Below are 23,481 nucleotides of genomic sequence, written 5' to 3'. Positions count from 1 at the left end.
GAGGAGGAGATCCTCCTCCGACCCTCTGATGCTCTTCAGGATCAGGTTTCCTCCTGCTCAGCCCCCCTTTCTGCTGTGATCCAAACTCCAACCCTTCTGCTGTGGAATTATGGAAGGAGGGACCTGCTCATTTTCTTCCTTCTGTTCTTCTATTTTTTTCCTTTCTTTGAAGGAGGGGTCCATTTTTGTCTTCCCTAAACGTGAGCGGCAGCAGCTGGGTAATGAGGGTGCGTCCCCACTCGCTCCGGTCCCCAGCACCTCCCAGTTCTTCAGGCTCCCATATAAAAACCCTGGTGGAAAGTTCGTGTAGGCAGTAGGGAGTTTTCTGCTGGGGTCAGGAGGACTGTGAACAGACAAGCGGACCCTACCCCAAACACCCGTGTATGAGTGGAGTGTAGCAGAAAGAGAAAACATCCCCAACTTTTTTCCTCTCTTGCCTCAAAGAGTCTACATGTCTAGTGGCATCTAGACATGTTCAGCTTTGTGGATTTGCGGCTGGCCCTGCTGCTCAGCGCAGCAGTGCTCCTGGTCAGGGCGCAGGGCGAGGACGACAGTAAGTTTCACCATTGTTTACTGGAGCTTCTCAACCCCCTTTTGGTTTTTCTTTTTTTGTTTTTTTGTTTTTGGCTGGCTTTGGAAAGTGGATTTTCTCTTCGTGGGTGGACGACTGCTGAGATCTTAGAGAGGAGAAGAAAGGAAAAAGTTTGTACTAGAGATAAGAACTTTGATGCTTGTGCCTCCTTTATCTCCACCTAGCTACAAAGATAAAGCAATAGATTAGCTTGTAGTTTAGACAGTACAGCTTGTGCGTAATGCATCAGGCACCTCAAGAAGGCCTCTCTCTCATCTTCTCCTCTTGAGTTTGTTAATGTCTCTCTACCCCCCCCCCCCCCCATGCACGCAGAGCGAGTTGATGCAGGTTTTCCAAGCTTTCCTCCAGGCTAAAGTTAAAAGCAGATACCAGCAAAAATGCACGATTTATCTTATTTGAACCTCAAAAAGCTTTAAATTTGCAGAAAATAGATTTACTTTGTTCTGAGAAGTATGCTGTCGTGGTGTTTTATCACTTTGGCTAACTTAGCTGAATTGCCTGAACCCCAGCCTCCAAAAGGGTGATGTGGGCATGAATTGGTGGCAATGTCCATAGTTTTTTGATGTAAAACAACAGGCAAAAAGAAAATGGCTTAGGAAAAGATCCACTCTTTTTTCCATTAGACACAAAGCAGACATGGAAAGTGCTTCTCAGGCCTGATTGATGTGGCAGAGTAATTCACTGCCTCAGGCCAAGTAGTGTAGAGTTGGCCAGGTGAGAGAGAGAGTCACACTGAGGAAAACAGAGGGAGGGTGCAGGCATAGTCTTGTCTGATGGAAACATCTGACCTCCTCAGATAGACTTTTTCTCTTTTTTACTGCAGCTGGGTGTTTAAACGTATACAGCACAGATAGAAAAATCACTGTGTATGGAACACAGGCCTCTGTTGGTGTGAAAACACACAGTTTTTCTTCCTGTAAGAAGACAAAGAAAATCAGCTCAGCTCTAAAAACAAGAACCAAAAGGCTGAAACTCAATTTTTCCAGATGTTCCTGTTGTCTGGAAAGGACTCAGCTGTCTGCTTGCCTGTCTATCTGAAGCAGATGTTGTTTGACCCTGTGAGTGGTCTCACAGCGCCACCCTGAGGCTCCTCTCCGCACCTGTAGACACATCTGGCCGCCACGTCCCCTTCACCGCCTCATCCCCCTCCTCCTCCTCCTCTTTTTCTTCTTCTTTTCCACTCTTTTTTTTTTGTTACCTCTAATTGCAAACATATGCGGACAGTTTCCACCAGCTGCTGCCAAGCCGACAGTCTGCAGTGCTGCTGCGTTTCCCTCTGAGCTCAGCACTAAGGCATGCTGGGAGATTTATTCGCATTTGAAAGAAGCCCCACTTTGGGTTTGCTGAGGAACTCACAGCAGTGGAGCAGCTAATGTCGGAAAATGTGACTCTTGGGTTAGAGCACAGGGACCTGAAGGGTTTTATCTTTTTTTTTAATCATGGTAAAAACGGAAGTTGACGTGTTCAGGTGTGCTCTATGCGTAACTGTGACGTGACGCGCATACAGACTCAGCACGTCGATGACCTCTCTGTCACCTCGACCTCTTATTGGAGCGATTTAGAGGCCACTTCCTGTCCACGCATCCCTAGCTTCACGCGACTAGCTCATGTTTCCTACTAGCTTCACACTTTCCGCTTAATTTCGTGCCTGTATATTATTTTTTTTCTAACATGTTTCTCCTTAATGATGCACTTAAAATTGTGTTTAATGTCATCGTTTTGTGATCAGAAACGCTCATACAGGTCAGAATTAGCTTATTATAGCATAAACGCTCCAATTTTTAGGCTAATTATTAAAATGAACTTCAGTTTTAGATGTTATTTTTTATGCATTATTTTCTTGAAGATAAATAAATATAAGGCGACTTATAAGAATTTCAAACGTCACTTAAGTTCAACCCAATTATTCACATTATGCTGATTTAAAGCTTCAAATGTTAAATAGGTTTAAACTCAACTTCTGTTTATGTATTTTTTCCAAATCCCTGTGCCAGATTTTAAACATTTTGGTCTTTTTTTCGTTTTGTTTTTATCTCTTTTTAATTGTCTATTTTGTATTTTGTATTTTTTTTAAGCATTTTTTATAGAATTTTATTTTTGTACATTTGTGTCCCAGTATCTCACCTGTGTCTGCCTTTTCCTCCTCAGAAACGGACACAAGCTGCACCTTGGACGGCCAGGTGTTTGCGGACCGGGATGTGTGGAAACCAGCGCCATGCCAGATCTGCGTTTGCGACCGCGGCACGGTGATGTGCGATGAGGTCATCTGCGAGGATACAACTGACTGCCCCAACCCCGTCATCCCCCACGACGAGTGCTGCCCCATCTGCCCCGACGACGGTATGACGTCACTGCTCCCTCCAATCGCCTCTTTTGTGTTCACTTTATGTCATGCATCCATGTCACTTCATTGCAACAGACATGCATCATTTTCTTCCATTTTCCTGCGCTTTCAATAGAAAGAGGTCAAATCCAAAATTTGCAGCACTTCCTGATAATCTTTTACAACTCAAACATGACTGAGCACATTAGGCCTGAGCACTACTCTGTTACTCAATTTCTGCAAGAAAAATGCTTCTTCTGATACAGCAAAATCTCAGATTTTTTATTTTTTCCTTTTTCAAAAAGTTGCTTCCTTAGCTCCAAATTTACCCTAGGATGCGTTTTATACCCTAGTTTTGTGATTTGTTGTCCATGTAAATCTGACCTTCTGTTGTCTCTGCCTCTGCTTCCTCTGTAGGCTTCAAGGAGTCTCAGGTTGAGGTAAATATTGATCATTTCATCACACCATGTTCATGTTATTCTTCAGTGTTTTCTAAATAATATTAGCTTTTCTATACATCCTATCCATGTCGATCATGATTCAAAACAATAGAAGTTAAGTTTATAAGAAAAAGAAACAAAAATATACGTATCTTATAGAAAATGACTGATCATTCTGAATCTGAACCTATAGATATTGTTTATTATACAAGACTAGACAGTTAATTGTGTGTCATTTTCAGTGGATGAATTGCTGTATTGATAGGATAAGTTGCATTATGAATCATGTCAATCATATTCCTATGTATTACATAGATAATACAGTGTTATCAAACACTAAGAGACCATTTTTTTAATCACAGGGACCCAAGGGAGATCGTGGACCCAAGGGAGACAGGGTAAGTTTATACCATAATTTTCCATTTTTTCTCTGGAGAATTCTCTTGTTTTTGGTCAACTGGTGTGCCCACTGTCTGAGCAGACACCTGTCTATGAAGTTGAAACAGCCATACTGTTGTACTTTAAAATGAGACACATGTGGAAACATGACTTGCATCCACAAATGATGTCACCCATTCAAAATATTTGAGTTAAATTTGAAAAACTAGAGTACTCAAATTATTGACATTGGCTTGTGTTTCATCAAGAGCTGGTTGAAATGGCACAGTATTGTCTTTAAAAGGGTGATAATCATGCCTAGAAAACAAGTTTAATGATATGATTTAAACATTTTCTTTGTAGAGGAACCACAGAAACAAGATGAGTATGATAAGCACCAGAAAACAGAAATACTGAAGTAAATATTGCAGAACATATTTATATTTGCCCTTTGCTTTTCCTCCCACTGCTGCACAAATCCAATGTCTCTTGCTGTAAGTCTTTATGAAGCAACAGAGTAATAATGCATACAGTTTGTTATGAACTCAGAGGAGAGAAAAGATGCATCTCTAAATCATGATGAGGTCAGATTGAAACAAGTTGTGTTTAAATGTTCAGAGTGGGAACTGCTTGGTAATGGAAAAAATGCAGACAGTGGGTGAAGGTTCCATTTTGAAATGAAAACACAGACTAATTTAAAATTTACAGTTTAAATCTAACTTCATGTCAACAAAACTGATCACATTCAGCACACTTGCTTACTAGTATGTGAGTTTTGCTGTTGTGTCACAGGACACTATTATGTATAGGGAAAACATCTCCAATCCAAGTTAAAAGGCTCAATATTGTCTAGATCTTGTTTTCATTTTGATAAATTATTTTTTAAGGTTTGATTTAGCAAGGTGTAAAGTTAAATTGAAACTGCTTTTGTCATTTTATTGTGGTGGTTAGGATCATATACATCTGTTTGGTATGTTACACACAAAATCAAGACAATTCAACATTTCTTGAATTAGTATATTTTATTCAAAATATTTTTTTCAATTCAGAAATTACTCAGATCTGTGTTAATGTTTTGCTGATGATGTAATTCACTATAGATAGATACTTATGAAATATCAATGACTCTTACCCTTTTCTTGTATCCTGATATGATGTAGCTGGTCCCAGTGGGTCACTTGATTGGTCTTAAATGTAAACTGCATCTTCTTAGCTGTACTGCTCCTCTCACTGTAGGTACAAGTGTAGGACATGAGATGTTAAAAGCAAGGCTTTGGACTGATGTAGCTGATGATGTTATGTGTTGTCCTCTTTTTGTGTTTGCTTTTGCATTGGTGCTCTGACTCCTGGTGGCAATCTTATTTCAGAAGTCTGATCCCCTCTGTTCATATTCCTCCCATCTATAGGGTCCTGCTGGTCCTCCTGGAAGAGATGGCATCCCCGGCCAGCCTGGTCTGCCTGGACCTCCCGGCCCCCCTGGACCCCCTGGCCTCGGTGGAGTAAGTTGTGGAATTTTTAAAAATGTGTTCTTATGTATTTTGATGAGATTGGCCCTTGCATAGCCAACCAGAGGAGGGGAAAAAAATCACAAGAATCATACTTTAAGCTCACAAATAAGGCAGAGGTGGGGCCTAATTTGAGCCTTCTAAAGTCTGATTGGGCAACACAAACTTATTAGTTGGTAAGAATAAGACAGATCCCAAAAACAGATAAAAACTTCAAGCAGTACCAATCTAGTTTTGTTCCTCTCAAGCTTCCAATCACCCTGTCTTGTGTAGTTTGAAAATTCTGTCAAAACACAGGCTCAGTGCTCTTCTTGGGAAACCAGTAGGTTAAAATATCCTAGATTTCTTTTCTTTGTGTGTGTAAATTATTGCATAGCAAGCACCAAAATCTAAAACTGAAACCTCAGGGTCTTAGCTTAAACACTGGCTAGCTGTTCTGTCATAACATTTCTGGTGCTGAGAACCAGTTTGGCTGTCAGTCTGGGTCAGTAGGTCAAATTTTTTCGCTGGTTAGATGCTAAGTCAATAAGATAGAGAATCAGTGTATGGAGCATGCTAAGAATGCTAATTATTTATCCAGTATGCCCAAACTCTTCTTTTACTGTGCCAAAACTTCAAATAAATTGCACATTAAGTACAATTGTAGACTTAGCCATCAGCAACCATCCATTTTAATATATTTAGTTGTTTCATGACCCTTATCATACATTTGAACGCTGAGCTGAGTTTCTCAGGTAAAAATCTGTGTCCTAACAAGCAAATCAACAAAGCTAAGTTAACATGACATGTAAATATAGTTTGAGTGGTTTTGTTGATGGCTACCATGCTCCATCATAGATAAAAATCTGGAGGAGGAGGGAGACATGGACCTGTTTGGAAGTGAAGACCATGCTTTGGCTTCTTCCATAACTCCTAAATTTCTTTCAAAGCATTATTATATTTGCTTTTTCAGTGAGAATTTATTATTGCCACGTACGCTAATTCACCAGGCTAAGCTAACCAAAGCAAGATTTACTTGGGGGCTTTTAGCCTTGATTTTGGTAGGGTAGAAGATAGAGTGGGAGACTACAGAGAGAGAGAGTGGAGAATGACATGCAGGAAGGTGACTACAGGTTGGACTTTAAGCCCACATAGAGAACTGTAACCTCCATGCATGGGGCGCAAGCTAATCACTAGGCCATCTTTGCAACAAACTTAGGCTAACATTTAGCTAGCCCCAAATCATTCTCTCACAAAAGAGCAGATCTTAACATTACTCTTTGTTATAGTACTTGCATAAGATGAAGTACTGTTATTCTTTCAACTAAAATCCAACACTCCTGTAGATTCTGACTATAATTTAGCAAGTTTATGCAAGAGACTTAGCCTACTGACCACAACATAGTAGTTAGCTGAAAAAGACTCTCATCGAGTTACATCAGACTGCAAAGCTCCAGCTATCCTATGTATGACATACATAGTAGCTTTAGTGGTTAGGTTACAAGAGTGGTATCTGAAGACTTAATTTAGCCTCAAAATCACCACATAAATTCAGCCTATGTGATGAATTCAGGGGCTGTTGAAGAATTGATGGTAATGCTCCGAAATCATTTGTTATTTTTGACCCTCTTATTTTGAGTATATTACATCTAAAGACCATTTATTAAAAATGCATATTGAGTTTTTTGTGACAATGGGGTGAAATGCATTTATATTGAATATGCAATTGAATACACATATCAGACATGAAAAAGTCTTTCATATTCTGTTTATTTTATTTTTTTCCAGAACTTCTCCCCTCAGATGTCTGGTGCCTACGATGACAAGTCTCCTTCCATGCCCGTGCCTGGACCCATGGTAAGACACATACACAGACATGCAAGCATTGTATTATCAATGATAACATACTGATGCAGTATCTGACCATGTCCTGTTTGATTGACAGGGACCAATGGGACCCCGTGGTTCCCCTGGACCTCCTGGTGCTAGCGTAAGTACATCACATCCTCCCTTTTTAAGTCAAAATGATTTTAAGTAAGTGTTTGGATTAAAGAAGAAAAAAAGGCAGTGGCATCATGGAGACACCACTGAATCAGTGCTGAACTCAGATTTTCAGGTGGTCTCATACATATTGAATTCACTGCACTCTAGTTCACTTCCTAATTATTTTTTCAGTGGTAAACAGTCACAGAAACAAATCATATTGCTAATGCTAGATATCAAAGATATTTGGGTCCAAATAACCTAGGGACACACTTAGGAAATGTTGCATTTTTATCTGAACACACCTGAGTCTCACCTGAAATTCACACAAGCTGAATTTTGATACTTAATTGTACATGTGTAGACCATATGACATATTTGACAATAATAATTTAAAGATTTAGCTTTGAGATGCACAACACTCACTAAGAAAAAAACAAGAAATCTGTTTCCAGATTGATCTGCTCTGCACTGATTGATCAGAATAGGGGACAAGAGCAGAACTTTTCTAAATATGTGGCTATCTTGCATTTAAATATGTACAAATGAGTACAGTTCTGTCTGTGAGAGTGAGACAGTCTTTGTAATCACAACAGCAGTAAAAATTCTGCCATCTTACGATCCAGTTGAAGTTGATAACTCCCCAGTGATTCACTGGCAGTTCGCAGCTGTATGTTGTTTTTAATCACAACAGCTCAACAAAAGGATAAAATTAAATCTAGTATAGCTGGTTTTAATGGTGTATTGATTGTGTTTATGTGTGTTTTCCCCTACAGGGACCTCAGGGATTCACTGGTCCTCCTGGTGAGTCTGGAGAGCCCGGACCTGCTGTAAGTAACATAAATGAAAACAAGTCTTTAAACACTGTAACTGTTTGTTGCCAATCTTACCTTTTTGTGCTTGTGTTTCTCTATAGGGACCCATGGGACCTCGTGGCCCTGCTGGACCTCCTGGAAAGAACGGAGAGGATGTAAGTAGTGTAGTTGTTCACTAGGTCTAAGTTTAGCATAACTTAATCCACCAACTGATGCATTTCTCTGTCACTTTTAGGGTGAGTCTGGCAAACCCGGACGTGGTGGTGAGCGTGGACCTCCTGGCCCTCAGGTATGTTGCCATTGCAGAGGGTATTGATTTCATTTAACAAATACAGCTGAGCTGTGATAATGAATTGTCTCCTATCTCTTATCTTTCTCCAAGGGAGCTCGTGGTTTCCCCGGAACTCCCGGTCTGCCCGGCATCAAGGGACACAGAGTAAGACAGAGCTAACCTCTCCTCACCTTCAAAAACACAGAACATTCATGTGATAGCATTTCTGTGAGCTTCATCTGTTGTCTGTCTTTCTCTGTAGGGATTCAGCGGTCTGGATGGTGCTAAGGGAGATTCTGGCCCTGCTGGTCCCAAGGTGACTGTCGGCATGTTTTTATTATCTTCACTCTTTTGTCACAATCCTCACATTGTTAAATTTCAACATACAAAAACAACATAGGCCAACGGTTTAGAAAACATAGCAGTTACATAAAAACTACAGCACAGTTTCCAACAATAGTAAAGGTAGCAGCACAGACAAAAAAAATGATCTATGTAGTGGATTTAGCACCTGTAAGGATGCAGATAGTTTTAGCACTGGTTGTTGATTTTTTTAAAGAAATCCCTGTCAAGAGAGCAAAGAAACATAAAAAAAACCTGACAAAAGGAAAGACTAGAATATATAAAATTGCAGCTGCACATAAATTATCCTAGTATTTGCTATAAAATATAAGCACAATAGGCTTTCATGTTTTTCACAATACATTAAAGAGCATGTTTCCAATTTTTAATACAAGCTTCTTCTCTTAAAGTGTTCTCTTGGAGTCTAACCCAATGTGACTTGTACTTCCAATGACTAGTAAACAGATTTTATGTGTACATTTGACAGACTAGCCCTTTGAATAATTCTGGGTATTTATATTTGTTGTTATCATAGCAGAGTCACGAAAGATGCACTTGTAGTCGAAACAACAAAATGCATGATTCATGGTAGCAGCCATGGAGGCTACTGATGTGCCACCAACAGCCATGCTGGGTACTGACTGGCCATTGGACATCACATGGACTAGTTATTGTATAGGAACATAGCTGCCACATTTGCTTCTTCTGGCTAGTATAATTTATGCTGGGCACAGATTGTCCAGTCATATTGGCTAAATATTAGATAGTATCATCGATAGTGACTACTGATTGGGTGGCAGCAGCTATACAGCATACTTATTATCTTGTGTTAGCCAGTATCCCTGATTAAGGTCAGCTATAGACCAGTAGAAGTCTTGTTAGCTCCTTGTTTACTACACACTGAATAACAGCAGTAATGTCAGCTACATACTGGCTGGTATCATCCAGAGTTCATACATATTAGCCAATAGCCCTCATATTGGTTAGTAGTTATTGGCTACTTATTGGTCTGTGTAAGCTAGTAGGAGGGACAAAGGCTAGTTATTAGCTAGTAACAGTCATTTTTGCTTACATTGCCAGGTTGACCACAGCAGCCATATCAGCTAGCTAAATATACATATTTTAATTATACTGAAGTTGCTGTCCTTCTTAACACCTGTCTGTATTTTCCTGAATGTTTAGGGAGAGGCTGGCGCTCCTGGTGAGAATGGAACCCCTGGTGCTATGGTGAGTTGTCAAATGTCCTCCACACTACATTTGCCATGAAGTAACCATTTAGGATTCTCTCTATCTTCTGAACAGTTCAAATGGTCTGATTGATGTCTCTTTTCCTCTCTGCCTTAGGGACCCCGTGGTCTGCCTGGTGAGAGAGGTCGCCCTGGTGCTTCTGGAGCTGCTGTGAGTTTACACCCACAAATCAACAAACACACATCTATCCATAACAACTCAATCCAAGATGAACAGAATAACCGATCATATTTGTCTCTGTGTTGCAGGGAGCCCGTGGTAATGATGGTGCAGCTGGTGCTGCTGGACCTCCTGTAAGTCATAGTTCTTTTTCTGAAGCTAAATTAAGGCTGAATGTGGATCTTAAAGATGGATTTATTTTGATTAAATTCTCCCATGGATTGAATAAGACCCAATTAAAATTTTGCAAAGAGCTAGAAGAGACCCTGTAGAAAGAAAGTTATTGGGCTTGTGTACAAAACTTTAGGGATTTGGCTGTGTGGCTATTTGGATTTTGATATCTGAAATGAGTGCAATTTTGCCTTACCTCAGGACTACTTCTAAGATGAACTCGACCTTTGTGGTGCTTCTGAACCAAATTTAAGTTGTTATGGAGTTCATAGAGATCTTACAAAGGAAACACTCTTTGCTTATGTACAAAACTCAGAGAGCATGAATTTAATGGCTTGTCATAGTTTTAAATTATTTTTGTTAAATAAGAAACTACCTCTGAACATATCTGAATGCCAACATTAGGTATTTCCCATAGTGCCACCTATTGGTAAACACAAGTTAGGCCTGCATGACATGTTTCATAGTTGTTTGCTAGATATTGGTCTGATAAGCATCTCTGCAGCAGCTGCAGCAGCTGTGCCGCAACCATGTCATGCACCAAGGTGCACAAAGGTGCAAGGGCATATTCAGTGATACTTGCAGTCTTAGTCTTAGTCCTGAAATTATAGTTTGATCAGCTGTGATTGTTTTATGAGTCACAGTTTTGGCTCTTTTTTGTCAGAAAACTAAACAGTTAAAAAAATGTAAGCTATGGTATTACAGCTCTGATGCACTGGTCTGAGTCTCGCTCTCTTATTGTTTCTCTTAAGGGTCCCACTGGCCCTGCTGGACCCCCTGGATTCCCTGGTGGCCCTGGAGCCAAGGTACTGTACATTCACCATCATTCAGCACACCTATCCATAATAGCATGACATGAAGTTTTTTTGTCTCTTCTCTCACAGCAGTTTTGTAGATCTCATTTGAAAGTCAGCAATTTAAGATTGCATTTCAGTCATACAACTGACCTTTAACTTGACCTCAAAATAGTTCCCATGAGACTAGGGTCATATAAGGTCATACAAGGTGTAAAAATGACCCATATTTAGGATAGTTCATTTACTTATTTTGTAACATGCTTTACCTACAATTGTACAAAAAAGCATCAAAAGAAATGAAGGAGTTGCTCCAATCTTGAAATGTAATTTCTTGCTGAAGAGAGCTCTGTATAATACAAATACTGGTTTATGGGAATACTGTAAAATTTAAAAAAAACAAGCACGAGACAAATATATTTTCACTAACTCATCATCTGCTTCATTCTGAATTTTTTCTTGAAGTATTTGGACGCTTTATACTGTTCTTTAAATATCACTAGACGGCTTTTAATTCATTTTGGATCAAAACATGGTCAGCTCATCAACAATTCTGTTATTCCATTTTTATAACAATTTTCCTCAATTCTTTTTTGTTGTTACACCTTTCTGTCCCTGCTTAAAGTACTCAGTCTTTTGATATCTTGTTTTGTCATGGTTGTCTCACCCTTGTTCTCTAATTCCCCTCTGAACAGGGAGACGCCGGACCTCAGGGTGCTCGTGGACCCGAGGGACCTGCTGGAGCCCGTGGTGAGCCTGGTAACCCTGGACCTGCTGGTGCTGCTGGACCTTCTGTAAGGACCAAATAATTTCTTATAAGACTCCTGAGGACTTAGATTAGATCCCAACTTAAAGCAAATTAAAACTTGCTTTGTTCTGTCTTAGGGAAACCCCGGTGCTGATGGAGCTGCTGGAGCCAAGGGACTGCCTGTGAGTATCTCTCTCATCATTTATACTTTTTAGGCATGTCACGGTTAAGGATTTGAATCCCTTTCTATCTCAAAAGATGAGAAAACTGACAAATCAGCCCTGTGTGGAGGCTGTTTAAAATAATTCTCTCCACAAGACTCAGTGCTGGCTTTGTAGCATGATGTGATTGTTTTGCTGTTGTCTGCTGCCCCCTACAGGGTGCTGCTGGAGTTGCTGGAGCTCCCGGTTTCCCCGGACCTAGAGGACCACCAGGACCTCAGGGTGCTGCTGGTGCCCCCGGACCTAAGGGTAACACTGTGAGTAAAGCTCTCTCTCAATTATTTAAAAAAAATGATTTGGTGAAATCTGTCCATTTTAAGAGACCTGATATCCAACATAAAACTTATTGGAACCTGAGGTAAAAGTTAAACCACTAAATCACTTCTTTTTTCAACTTATGTCTACTATTCAATGTGCTAAAGTCATTTTGGTAGGTGAATTATGGTTTAGGTTATGTTTGTCTTGTATTTGCTTATGTTTATTTTTGTTTATTCCCTTTAGGGTGAGGCTGGTGCCCCAGGAGCCAAGGGAGAGGCTGGTGCCAAGGGAGAAGCTGTAAGTTGAGATTCACTACATTCATCACAGAACATCCCTGCTAACAGAACACCTGTTGGAACACCATCTCACAGGAATCATCTCTTATGTTGTCTGTGTGTCTGTTTGTGATCTCAAGGGTGCCCCAGGAGTTCAAGGACCCCCTGGACCTTCTGGTGAGGAGGGCAAGAGAGGAGCAAGAGGAGAGCCGGGTGCTGCAGGAGTCCGTGGAGCCCCTGGAGAGAGAGTATGCATCCCACCTAATTTTCACAATTTTAGTCAACTAATGCTAATGATAATGAGGAGGAAAGGGTTTGAGTGCCCTTGGAATGTGTGCTAACAGTAAAGGAAAGCATTTAAGCCTTTAAAAAAGCACACACTAGTATTTTAAGGGCAGCTGTGCCTCATTTCACTGAATGAGTTTAAAATTACTCTTGTACATCAGATAATTGTATTAGATTTGATTAAAAAATGCATTTTTGATTGCCAAGTAGCAGTGAATAATTTCCCCCTAATTCACCACCCCAATTCCACCCACATTCTGATATTTCACATTTAATTCAAGTATGTGTAGTGTAGGCCACAAATGTTCAAGAAACAAGTCTGTCTTTTGAATCATATAAGTAAATCCTGTGGTACCCCCTGCAGGCCAAAGATAGTTATGTGGAACTTTAATTCCAAATGGCTGACCTCAGCATGTCATAACCATTGTGGTGATATGATCACACAGGTCATGTCAGGGAAAATAATCAAAAAGAAAGAAAAAACTTTCTCTGGAGAACTCCCTTATCTGGCACAATGCATCAGTTTTTGATTGCTTTGTAAATTAAAAAAAAAATTGCCAACAATTTAGACAATATGTAGCTCAGGTGAGATGGAATTTGTTGGTTGAACAAGAAATACTAGCATGAAGTCTTTATGCCAACTCCACCCGGATGTATAAGAGATGGTTATGGCTAAAAGTGTGTTTGATTTTTTTTTTCTCTAGGGTGGTCCTGGTGGTCGTGGTTTCCCTGGTACTGATGGCCCTGCTGGACCCAAAGTGAGTCACATACTCAGGGGTTATGTCTCTGTCCTTCACACTTTGGTATCTCTGAACAGTGTTTGATTAAAGTCATTAACTTTTCCTCCTATCTTTGACCACCATCACAGGGTGCCACTGGAGAGCGTGGTGCCCCTGGTGCTGTCGGACCTAAAGGTGCCACCGGTGAGCCTGGCCGCACTGGTGAGCCTGGTCTGCCTGGAGCTAAGGTGAGCATCCTATCTGTCATGTAATCTTCAGAAATACCTATTTACTGCATAGGCCCTCTTTTGACCTTGTACTTCTACCTGTAGGGTATGACTGGTAGCCCTGGCAGCCCTGGACCTGATGGAAAGACTGGACCTTCTGTAAGCTCATCTTTTTTTCATAATATAAACTTTAAAATCAAAATCAAGCATCATCCTTTGTTTTATGTAATGTAATTCTTAATTTATTTTATCTACTAGGGAGCTGCTGGACAAGATGGACGCCCCGGACCTCCTGGCTCCGTTGGAGCCAGAGGCCAACCTGGAGTCATGGGATTCCCCGGACCCAAAGGAGCTGCTGTGAGTGATCTATATCTACAGCTACACAACATCCTGAATTTGGAAAAAAACAAATAACAAGATTTTGAAAGTGTTTATCTTCTTCTGTTTGTAGGGTGAGGGTGGAAAGCCCGGTGAGAGAGGAGTAATGGGACCCACTGGCCCAGCTGTAAGTCATCTAAACTGCCTTCTTTTTGCACATTTCTCTTTACATTTTACTTCAATGCATTAAAACTAGTGCTTGTGTGTCTAAAATCTTGCCATCTTTTTAACCAGGGTGCCCCAGGAAAGGACGGTGATGTTGGTGCCCAAGGTCCCCCTGGACCTGCTGTGAGTAAAATGCTAGCAAAAATCCACATTCACATGAAACTTAACTTTTTATAGGTCTGGTAGTTTCTCATTACAAATCACTCCATTATCAGCTCTGCACCAAGCTACGCCAAAGCACTTCTCAATTTTGGTCACTTTGTGTTAACTGTAACAGTTCTGCTCTTGTTTGACATTAGGGTCCTGCTGGTGAGAGAGGTGAGCAGGGACCTGCTGGAGGTCCTGGATTCCAGGGTCTTCCAGGACCCCAGGGAGCTGTTGGTGAGAGTGGAAAGCCTGGAGAGCAGGTAAGGAGCAAGATATGATGACCAAGATACCTCATTTTAATATATCATAGTCAATTTATGTATTAACTTCCTCTCTGTCTGTCTAGGGTGTGCCCGGAGAAGCTGGAGCCCCAGGACCTGCTGGATCTAGAGTAAGTCACTCAACAACACCATACCCAGCACATTCTAAACTACTCAGTATTTTGCTCCCAGCAGTGTCCACCAGTGGAGGCTTCTTTAGAGCTGTAACTTTCAATTATTCTTATTCAAAATAAAAGAGCTAATGGCCTTACTGTTGGCTCAGATTTAGTGATGCCAATGCTAACAAGCTAAAAACTAGAAATCAAAAGTCCCCCCTTAAACTTATGTTCATTAGTTTTTTCTGTGTAACATATTGTTTAGTTGGTAAAATTGTCAGGCAACATTGTTCTGTTTTCTTTATAGATAGATGTTCTAAAAAATGTTAATACACGATATTGATTTCTTACCTGCTCAAAAATGTTGATACATATTTCCACAAACTGGAGCCTAGCTAAAATGTCAGGATTTTATACCAGCAGGCTAAAGCTAGCCAAAAGACATGCTCTAAAGAGAGGCTGCTAAGTGATTTATTTGTCAGTAAGTTTTTAGTAAGCAAAAGTCTACATAAGAAACCATTTTGTTTGAATACATCATGTCCCAACACTCAGTAGTAAAAATAACTGTTTATTTGTCCTTGCTTGAATTTAGCTTTGTTTCAGTTTATTTGAAAGATATCCCCAGATGGAGCTGATAAATTGGCTGTTAGCTCAAATGCTAACAGGCTAAATGCCTGTCTTAGCAAGACTTAAAGATTAAAGATTAAAGATACAGATAGCCCTCTTTGTTACATTGTTAATGACAACTTATTAAAAACTACTGCATCTATGTAAAGCACAACATTTTCTTCAAAACTTGTCAAGAAATTTGATTGAGATATTGCTCTCCTTGCTGTTAAGTGATCAAGTCAGATAGTTCTTTGGACCTTCAGACTTACCTAACCGTCTGACACTGCTTCCCCTCAGGGCGACAGAGGATTCCCTGGTGAGCGTGGTGCCCCCGGACCTGCTGGACCTGCTGGTGCCCGTGGAGCCCCTGGATCTGCTGGAAACGATGGTGCCAAGGTAAACCCCCAGGAGGGCAAAATCTTTGGTTCTTGTGAAGCTTTCATTGTTTTGATATGTAGCCCTTCATTATTCTTTCCTTCTCCCTCTTCCTTAGGGTGATGCTGGTGCTCCTGGTGCTCCTGGAGCTCAGGGTTCCCCAGGACTGCAGGGAATGCCTGGTGAACGTGGTGCCGCTGGTCTGCCAGGTCTGAGAGGAGACAGAGTGAGTCATATCAACAGTATTCCTAATGTCAACGATATTCCTAATGTCCACTCATTTACTCAACTAAAGCACAACTCACAGACCATTTCCAGTACTGTAAAATCTTACACGCTAATGCAACCACATGTTTGATGTTAGAAAACTGTGTGGACAAACCAAATCTCTCTGCAGACTGTCCTGTACGTGTATAAGTAACCTTAATTTGAAATGTCTTGATTTATTTCAATAAATCTTTAGTGTGGACACATTCTTTAAAGGCTGGTTTTGAAAGTGAGCTGTCAATCATCTTCTCTAAGCAGAGGTGACAGGCATATGTAATTAACCATGCTGAAATGCTTAATCTTCTCCCTTATTGTTTTCTTAACTTTATAAGCTCATAGAAATGCATCACTATTTTCAGTCAGTTTCATTAGCATTTAAAATCTTAACACGGGAGCTTGTAAACATGATCAGTTTAATCGATTTAATCAATTTAAACCCCTCCCTACCAGCCACTGCAGCCTTCCAGTATTCTTACACAAACCCTAACCCTAACCCTCCTCATAATCACACATTTTGTATATTTGTATCACTGACTAAGGACAAATAGCGCCACCCACAACAAGCTCTAAGTATTACAGAATCTCGTTTGTTATCACCCCTTATTTAACTCGTTCTCCCATTTAATGTAATATCACAGGGTGACCAAGGAGCCAAGGGTGCTGATGGCGCTCCTGGAAAGGATGGTCCCCGTGGTTTGACTGGACCTATTGGACTTCCCGGACCTGCTGGAGCTACTGGAGACAAGGGAGAGCCTGGCGCCCAAGGACCTGTTGGACCTGCTGGAGCCCGCGGAGCCCCTGTAAGAACCTGTCTGTTGTCCTTTAATGAGCAGAGGATGGAAGTTCTCGAGCTGATGGGAACTCTTGCGATCTTTGGCTGACACGTCCTTTCTCTCTTCTTTCTCAGGGTGAGCGTGGTGAGTCTGGACCACCTGGACCTGCTGGATTCGCTGGACCTCCTGTAAGTCTTCATAAATGTCCTAGCTTTTCTTCAGCTTATAGTTCCAAGATGTATTTGTACTGAAAATTTTTTTTTTTTTTCTCTCTCTCTTTCTCTCACCCTTTACCATTTTCCACCACAGGGTGCTGATGGACAGCCTGGTGCTAAGGGAGAGGCCGGAGATAATGGTGCTAAGGGAGATGCTGGTCCCCCCGGCCCTGCTGGACCTACTGGTGCCCCTGGACCTCAGGTTTGTAAAGTTAAACATGTATACCTTCTTAAAGTGCAGCAAAACATAGAATTAAAAGAGATTTTGATGGCTACATTTAGCAGTACTGGTTCTTGTGTGTTTATTGACTTAGCAGTAACCCATTTAGTTTAGGACCCAAAAAAGTGCAGTTCATCAAGTCTCAACTTGAGGCTAGCTGCAAAGGTCAAGGATCCTCTTTTGGTCCCATATTAGAAAGCCAACTTTTACAGGAGAAATAAATGTGCATGGCAGATTCAAAAATGGTTTTGGTCTTAACAGCACATGTCTTTATTGGTATGGATTGTAAAGGGAGTTAATTTAATGATAAATCATCCGTTTGGATTCTATTAGCTAATCACACTGACGGGTGGGCTACTTTGTAGCTTTTTGCTAGGGGACTAAAACCTACCTTATATCACCCTCTGCCTGTTGCAAAATTTATTTGAAGATCCAGTTATCCAATATGGCCACCAACATTCTTGGACTTAAAACTCCTCTTCAGTCTATTGAGTATGTCCGTGTTTTATATGACCTATGTCACAATTTTGTGTCCTATCAGGGTCCCGTTGGAAACACTGGTGCTAAGGGAGCTCGCGGACCTGCTGGACCTCCCGTAAGTCTATATGTTTTTTTGTGTGCATTGATTTGACACCTCCATTTTCCAGACACATTCAATTTATGGATCTCTTTGTGTCTCTGCAGGGTGCAACTGGCTTCCCTGGTGCTGCTGGCAGAGTTGGACCTCCCGGCCCCTCTGTAAGTCATATGTTTCAGTGTGACTTTCTGCTCCTGATATGACTCTAAACATCCAGTTGGTGTTAAGCAGTCTTTTACCCTTTTCATAGGGCAATGCTGGACCTGCTGGACCTGCTGGACCTGCTGGCAAAGAAGGACCCAAAGGAAACCGTGGTGAGACTGGAGCTGCTGGACGCACTGGTGAGATGGGCGCTGCTGGACCCCCAGGAGCTCCAGGAGAGAAGGGTAGCCCTGGTGCCGAGGGTTCTGCCGTGAGTAATATTTACTAGAATTGCTAGAATTAATCAAACAAGAAATAGGTTTCCCTATCTGTTTCTGTACATCACAAGATTAAATTACAGATTTCCAAAAGAAATACCACATTTTTCCTACAACAGAAAATCTAGAGTTCAACAGACCACATTCAGCCTCTGCAACCCCGTGTTTTTATGTCTAACCATTTCACTTTGTCTCATTCTGTCACTCCCTACAGGGTAGTGCTGGTCTGCCTGGACCTCAGGGTATTGCTGGACAGCGTGGTATTGTTGGTCTGCCAGGACAGAGAGGAGAGAGAGGTTTCCCTGGTCTGCCTGGACCCACAGTAAGTTCTCGATGTTACTAGTCAGACTTTATTAACACTACAAATTTATGCAGTGAGTTTGATGAAATTTGAATCCAGAAGCCTTCAGCCAGACTATTACTAACAAGAGACAACCACAAAAATGTAAAGCAATTTTTTAGTGAGTTATGTTGATTGTATTTGGGATTCTCAAATCATCAGGCTTTAACATGGTCTGCAATCTTAAGTATACAGAGTTTACAGGTTTTGGAAATTCAGCGATCTTACTGACTGTATCAATGTCATTCACAGGGAGAGATTGGAAAGCCCGGACCTGGAGGCCCTGGTGGTGAGCGTGGACCTCCTGGACCCATGGGACCCCCTGGAATGGCTGGAGCCCCTGGCGAGCCTGGACGTGAGGTATAAAGACTCAATTTTGCCTATATGTACAGGCTGTCTCTCTTTATGTGTTTATATGAGATTATCCCTGTAGGTGTTTTCTAACCAGTTCGCACTTGTCTTTTTTAGGGAAGCCCTGGTAATGAGGGATCAGCTGGGCGTGATGGACCTGCTGGACCCAAGGTGAGGTCGAAAGACACCATAGCCAACTTAGTAGCAACAGTGACTTAATACATTCTTTGTAAAGTTGAATTGATGACAGCAGTGCCAGTTTTGGCTCTTGGACTTGGTAAAGTTTCTCTGTTGCTGTAGCATCTGCAACAGAAATCAGCTTGAGAAGTTAGCATGGCTAACCTGAAAGAAGCTTTAGCTAAATCAGCTAACAGCAACATTTTTAACTTTAATGACTCCATAAAGAAACCATGTATATTTTGTAGCATTACAGCTGCAAAGCTAAAAAAACAAAGGTAAACCATGGCCATGAACATTTTCTCAGCATGGATTGAATTATCAGTAAGGCTGCCAGTTATATTGTTAAACACTGGTGAAGAAGGGTTCCCACTTGACAACCCTGGCAAATGCTGGCTTTTTGATGCCCATCGGTCTGCACAGTGGACTTGAGGGAGACAATAGTAGGGGCTTAACTGGCTATGGGGACGTCTTTGCCGAGTGCTTATCCATTATTCAGGTTTTGAGTATATTGTGTTCACCTCAATCATGTCCTTTTACTGTAATTCTTGTACAGCAGAAACAGTGGCCAGAGTCATTCAATCTTGTATGCAAAGCTTCCTTGGGTTTAAAAAATGGCAAAAAATTGTCCTCAAGACCCCATTCTCAAAGACATTAGGTCTTAACTCAGCTTCTTCCACCATAGCAGCCCTTTATATTCTTTAAAACTTGAGACTGGTGAGAGTGAAACATTAATGGCTTTGCATATCAGGGAGACCGTGGAGAGAGCGGCCCTGCTGGAGCCCCTGGTGCCCCTGGACCCTCTGGAGCCCCTGGACCCGTTGGACCCGCTGGAAAGAGTGGTGACCGTGGAGAGACTGTGAGTTCCTTTTTTCTGCTTCCAACATCACCAGTACACTTCTTCTTTTGACAAAAGGTTGCTGAAACTCAGTCTGCTGTAAATTTAAGCATAGATTGTTGAACTGCACCCTGCCTCTGCATCGATTTAAGTTTTGGTCTCTTGTTTTTAGGGACCTGCTGGCCCTGCTGGTCCTGCTGGCCCTGCTGGAGCTCGTGGCCCTGCTGTAAGTTGTAAAATCAACTTTACCAAGAGACCACTTCAGTAAATAAAATGACCTACACAGGTAAAAAGCCAACACAATTACTCACATTTTTCTCCCTATAGGGAGCTACTGGTGCCCGTGGAGACAAGGGAGAGACTGGAGAGGCTGGAGAGAGAGGCATGAAGGGACACAGAGGATTCACTGGAATGCAGGGACCTCCTGGACCTGCTGTATGTAACTTACCCATATGTATAAATATTTACACAATATTCTATGCAAAGAATTATGTCTAACATCTGTTATGTTTTGAAAACACAGGGAGCTTCTGGAGAGCAAGGACCTGCTGGTACTGCTGGACCCGCTGGACCTAGGGTGAGTTGACGCCACTTGGAGCAGTTCAAAATGTTATGCATTAAATATGTCAGGAAGTTTAAGTAGACAGTTGCATTGGATTACATTAAGGTTCTCCTTTGTGCCATCTACAGGGACCTTCTGGATCTGCTGGTGCTCCTGGTAAGGATGGTATGTCTGGCCTCCCTGGACCCACCGGACCTCCTGGACCTCGTGGACGTTCTGGAGAGATGGGACCCGCTGTAAGTCCCACTAAATATTTATCCACAATTATGTTCTTCTTTTATGGTTGTAAAGGCAGTTTTATTTCACTTTCTTCACTAAGGGAAAGTAGACATTTGGATGTTCTATTAATCACCAGTAAGATAACCTCCTTCTTCTCTTCCTCTTCCATCTGCCAGGGTCCTCCTGGACCTCCTGGACCTCCTGGAGCACCTGGTGCCCCTGGGGGCGGATTCGACCTTGGCTTCATCTCCCAGCCTCAGGAGAAGGCTCCCGATCCCTTCCGTATGTTCCGTGCTGATGATGCCAATGTTCTCCGCGATCGTGACCTTGAGGTTGACAGCACCCTGAAGAGCCTGAGCCAGCAGATCGAGCAGATCCGCAGCCCTGATGGAACCCGCAAGAACCCTGCCAGAACCTGCCGTGACCTCAAGATGTGCCACCCTGACTGGAAGAGCGGTGAGTAAAAGGATTTAGAGGAAGTGGAACATATTCATAATGGTAAATGGCAGCATTTAGGGGCTGAGTTACAGCCAAATCAGAGTACAACAAATGAAAGAGCTGTGCCAGAATAAAAGTAAGTTTCCTGATCTTTTCTCTCTTGACTTTTTGTTCTCCAGGCGAGTACTGGATTGACCCTGACCAGGGCTGCACTCAGGATGCCATCAAGGTCTACTGCAACATGGAGACCGGAGAGACCTGCGTACCACCAACTCAGAGGGAGGTTGCCAAGAAGAACTGGTACGTCAGCAAGAACATCAAGGAGAAGAAGCATGTCTGGTTCGGAGAGACCATGACCGGCGGCTTCCAGGTAAAAATCCTAAACCCATGTCTTGGGTTTCCCAGATCCATGTTGAAGTCAGTTATTTTCTAGCATCTCATTCTATCCCCTCTAGTCAGTAACATTTCCCTCCTATTCCATCCTCCACAGTTCGAGTACGGAAGTGCAGGCTCCCAGCCTGAGGATGTCAACATTCAGCTGACCTTCCTGCGTCTCATGTCCACTGAGGCTTCCCAGAACATCACCTACCACTGCAAGAACAGCATTGCCTACATGAACGCCAACACCGGCAACCTCAAGTTGGCCACGCTTCTCCTGGGCTCCAATGAGATTGAGATCAGAGCCGAGGGCAACAGCCGCTTCACCTACAGTGTCCTGGAAGACGGATGCACGGTAAGGAAACTTAAGTCAATAGTCTTCCTGTTTCACTGACAGCCAAAAAGCTTGCTAAATGCTAAATGCTATACTCTCAGAGTTTGACCAAATTTTTGCTCAAGCAAATCTGGAGAAATGTTTAGAATTTTCCATTATTAATCCTGTGGGACTATTTAAAATTTTTATACTAATATGCCTTTCCTCTTCTCTCCAGTCACACACCGGAACATGGGGCAAGACAGTCATTGACTACAAGACAACGAAAACATCTCGCCTGCCCATCGTTGATATCGCTCCTATGGATGTTGGTGCTCCAGACCAAGAGTTCGGCCTTGAAGTTGGACCCGTCTGTTTCTTGTAAAAAGAGAAATCTGGACTTGAAATTGTTGTTGTGTGTGTGTGTGAGTTTTATTTTTCCTATCAGTCATCTCTCTCTAAAAAAGCCCCGTCAAAACGTTTTTCTAATGCCATTTTCCTGACAAATCTGACCCCTTGCTCATGATTCCATGAGTTTCCATTCGGCCGTTGTTCCAATGGTCCACTTTGCCTGAAAACCTGCACTTCAACAAGATGGCGGCAATGTGGCGGAGTCTGCATCGTCGTGTTTGGGACCACTACTTTTTTTGTCTCTGACTCTTTTTTGTTTGTTTTTTTTTTACCATCACCAACACCAAGGATCCTGTAAAGAAGACGTTTTGTTTCACTGGCGACAAGAAAATAATATATGCTTCTGTAAAGTGTAAAAATTTACTTCCCCTCTTCATCCGGCCGAACCAGGCTTCTCTGGAGTTTACAGAAACTTACAGAAAACACAAAGGTGACTTTTGTATTTTTATACACCACTGCAATGAGAGGAATGAAAGGACAGTCCCAACAGACAGAACCCAATTGCTTTGTACCACGTTTCCGGTGTTGATGAATAAACGGTGAAACTGACAGCCATGTTTGTCTCTGTTGTTCTGCCCCACCCCACCCCCCTTCTTCCCCCTTCCTCAGACAACACTGACAACTCCCTCCTCCTCATCTGCTGATGTAGCTGTTGTGATATGGTTGTGTTTTGGTTGCGCTCTTGTTTGTTCATTTCAGTTTTACCATTTCTTTTAAAGGAAAGTCACATTAAAACCACCAGCAGAGAAACATGGGTTCAAACCTCTTTTTTTGTAAAAACATCCTCTTGGCTACCTCAGAAAAGCAAGGATCATGTTGTTAAAAAAAGGGCCTATTGTGTTTTGTAGTAATGCCTGCAGTTATTGTGGCGGTTGGTGGGGTAGTCAGAGTTTACTGGCGCTTTGACAGAAGCAGAAACAGCAAACACTTAAGGTGCTATTCTTTCTCTGAGGTTACTCTGATGTATCAGAGCCCTCTCGGTGCTAAACTTAAACCAACATTTTGTTTTTTTTTCTTGTAGTTCAGGGTGAGAGAAAGTGTCTTTTTTGCAGCCTTGGTAGAGCTGGCGGTCAATTTCTTGCTCTGTTTTGGAGCTTAATATGCTTTAAATTGGTTTCATGTTGTCAACCTCCCCAGCACCTCTCTGTCAATCAAATTCTCCACTCCCTTCATCCTCAATTCTGTTGTAGTTTGTTTCTT

At 41.9% G+C, this 23,481-nt stretch overlaps 1 protein-coding gene across 2 annotated transcripts; it reads left to right on the top strand.

The window, feature by feature from the left end:
- Positions 1–297: 297 nt before the first annotated feature.
- On the top strand, positions 298–22,830 carry col1a1a (collagen, type I, alpha 1a). Of its 2 annotated transcripts, XM_041817263.1 has the most exons (49): positions 298–553; positions 2,741–2,932; positions 3,333–3,355; positions 3,718–3,753; positions 5,140–5,232; positions 7,006–7,074; positions 7,163–7,207; positions 7,977–8,030; positions 8,117–8,170; positions 8,251–8,304; positions 8,398–8,451; positions 8,549–8,602; positions 9,811–9,855; positions 9,973–10,026; positions 10,125–10,169; positions 10,959–11,012; positions 11,696–11,794; positions 11,886–11,930; positions 12,128–12,226; positions 12,471–12,524; positions 12,643–12,750; positions 13,492–13,545; positions 13,656–13,754; positions 13,839–13,892; positions 13,992–14,090; positions 14,185–14,238; positions 14,346–14,399; positions 14,576–14,683; positions 14,770–14,814; positions 15,706–15,804; positions 15,902–16,009; positions 16,689–16,850; positions 16,958–17,011; positions 17,133–17,240; positions 17,800–17,853; positions 17,943–17,996; positions 18,086–18,247; positions 18,469–18,576; positions 18,847–18,954; positions 19,063–19,116; positions 19,874–19,981; positions 20,133–20,186; positions 20,288–20,395; positions 20,484–20,537; positions 20,651–20,758; positions 20,918–21,197; positions 21,359–21,549; positions 21,670–21,912; positions 22,109–22,830. In XM_041817263.1, exons 1-49 carry the CDS (start codon positions 472–474, stop codon positions 22,253–22,255), a joined length of 4,344 nt encoding a protein of 1,447 aa, XP_041673197.1. In that variant the 5' UTR covers positions 298–471; the 3' UTR covers positions 22,256–22,830. The 2 variants fall into 2 exon arrangements, with proteins under 2 accessions (XP_041673197.1, XP_041673198.1); XM_041817264.1 differs by lacking the exons at positions 9,811–9,855; positions 9,973–10,026; positions 10,125–10,169; ... (2 more) ...; positions 11,886–11,930; positions 12,128–12,226 and having other exon boundaries at positions 12,498–12,524.
- The last annotated feature ends 651 nt before the right edge of the window (positions 22,831–23,481 follow it).

Source organism: Cheilinus undulatus, linkage group 21, assembly GCF_018320785.1.
Source record: "Cheilinus undulatus linkage group 21, ASM1832078v1, whole genome shotgun sequence".
Taxonomy (NCBI): domain Eukaryota; kingdom Metazoa; phylum Chordata; class Actinopteri; order Labriformes; family Labridae; genus Cheilinus; species Cheilinus undulatus.
This window is presented reverse-complemented; position numbering and strand designations above follow the sequence as displayed.

Bases quoted from the DNA above. Each gene is read 5' to 3' on its own strand.
- col1a1a (XM_041817263.1), top strand. From the start codon at position 472: ATGTTCAGCTTTGTGGATTTGCGGCTGGCCCTGCTGCTCAGCGCAGCA. The intron at 7,075-7,162 runs GTAAGACACATA...TTTGATTGACAG, and splicing joins TGCCCGTGCCTGGACCCATG to GGACCAATGGGACCCCGTGG. The intron at 20,759-20,917 runs GTAAGTCCCACT...TCCATCTGCCAG, and splicing joins CTGGAGAGATGGGACCCGCT to GGTCCTCCTGGACCTCCTGG.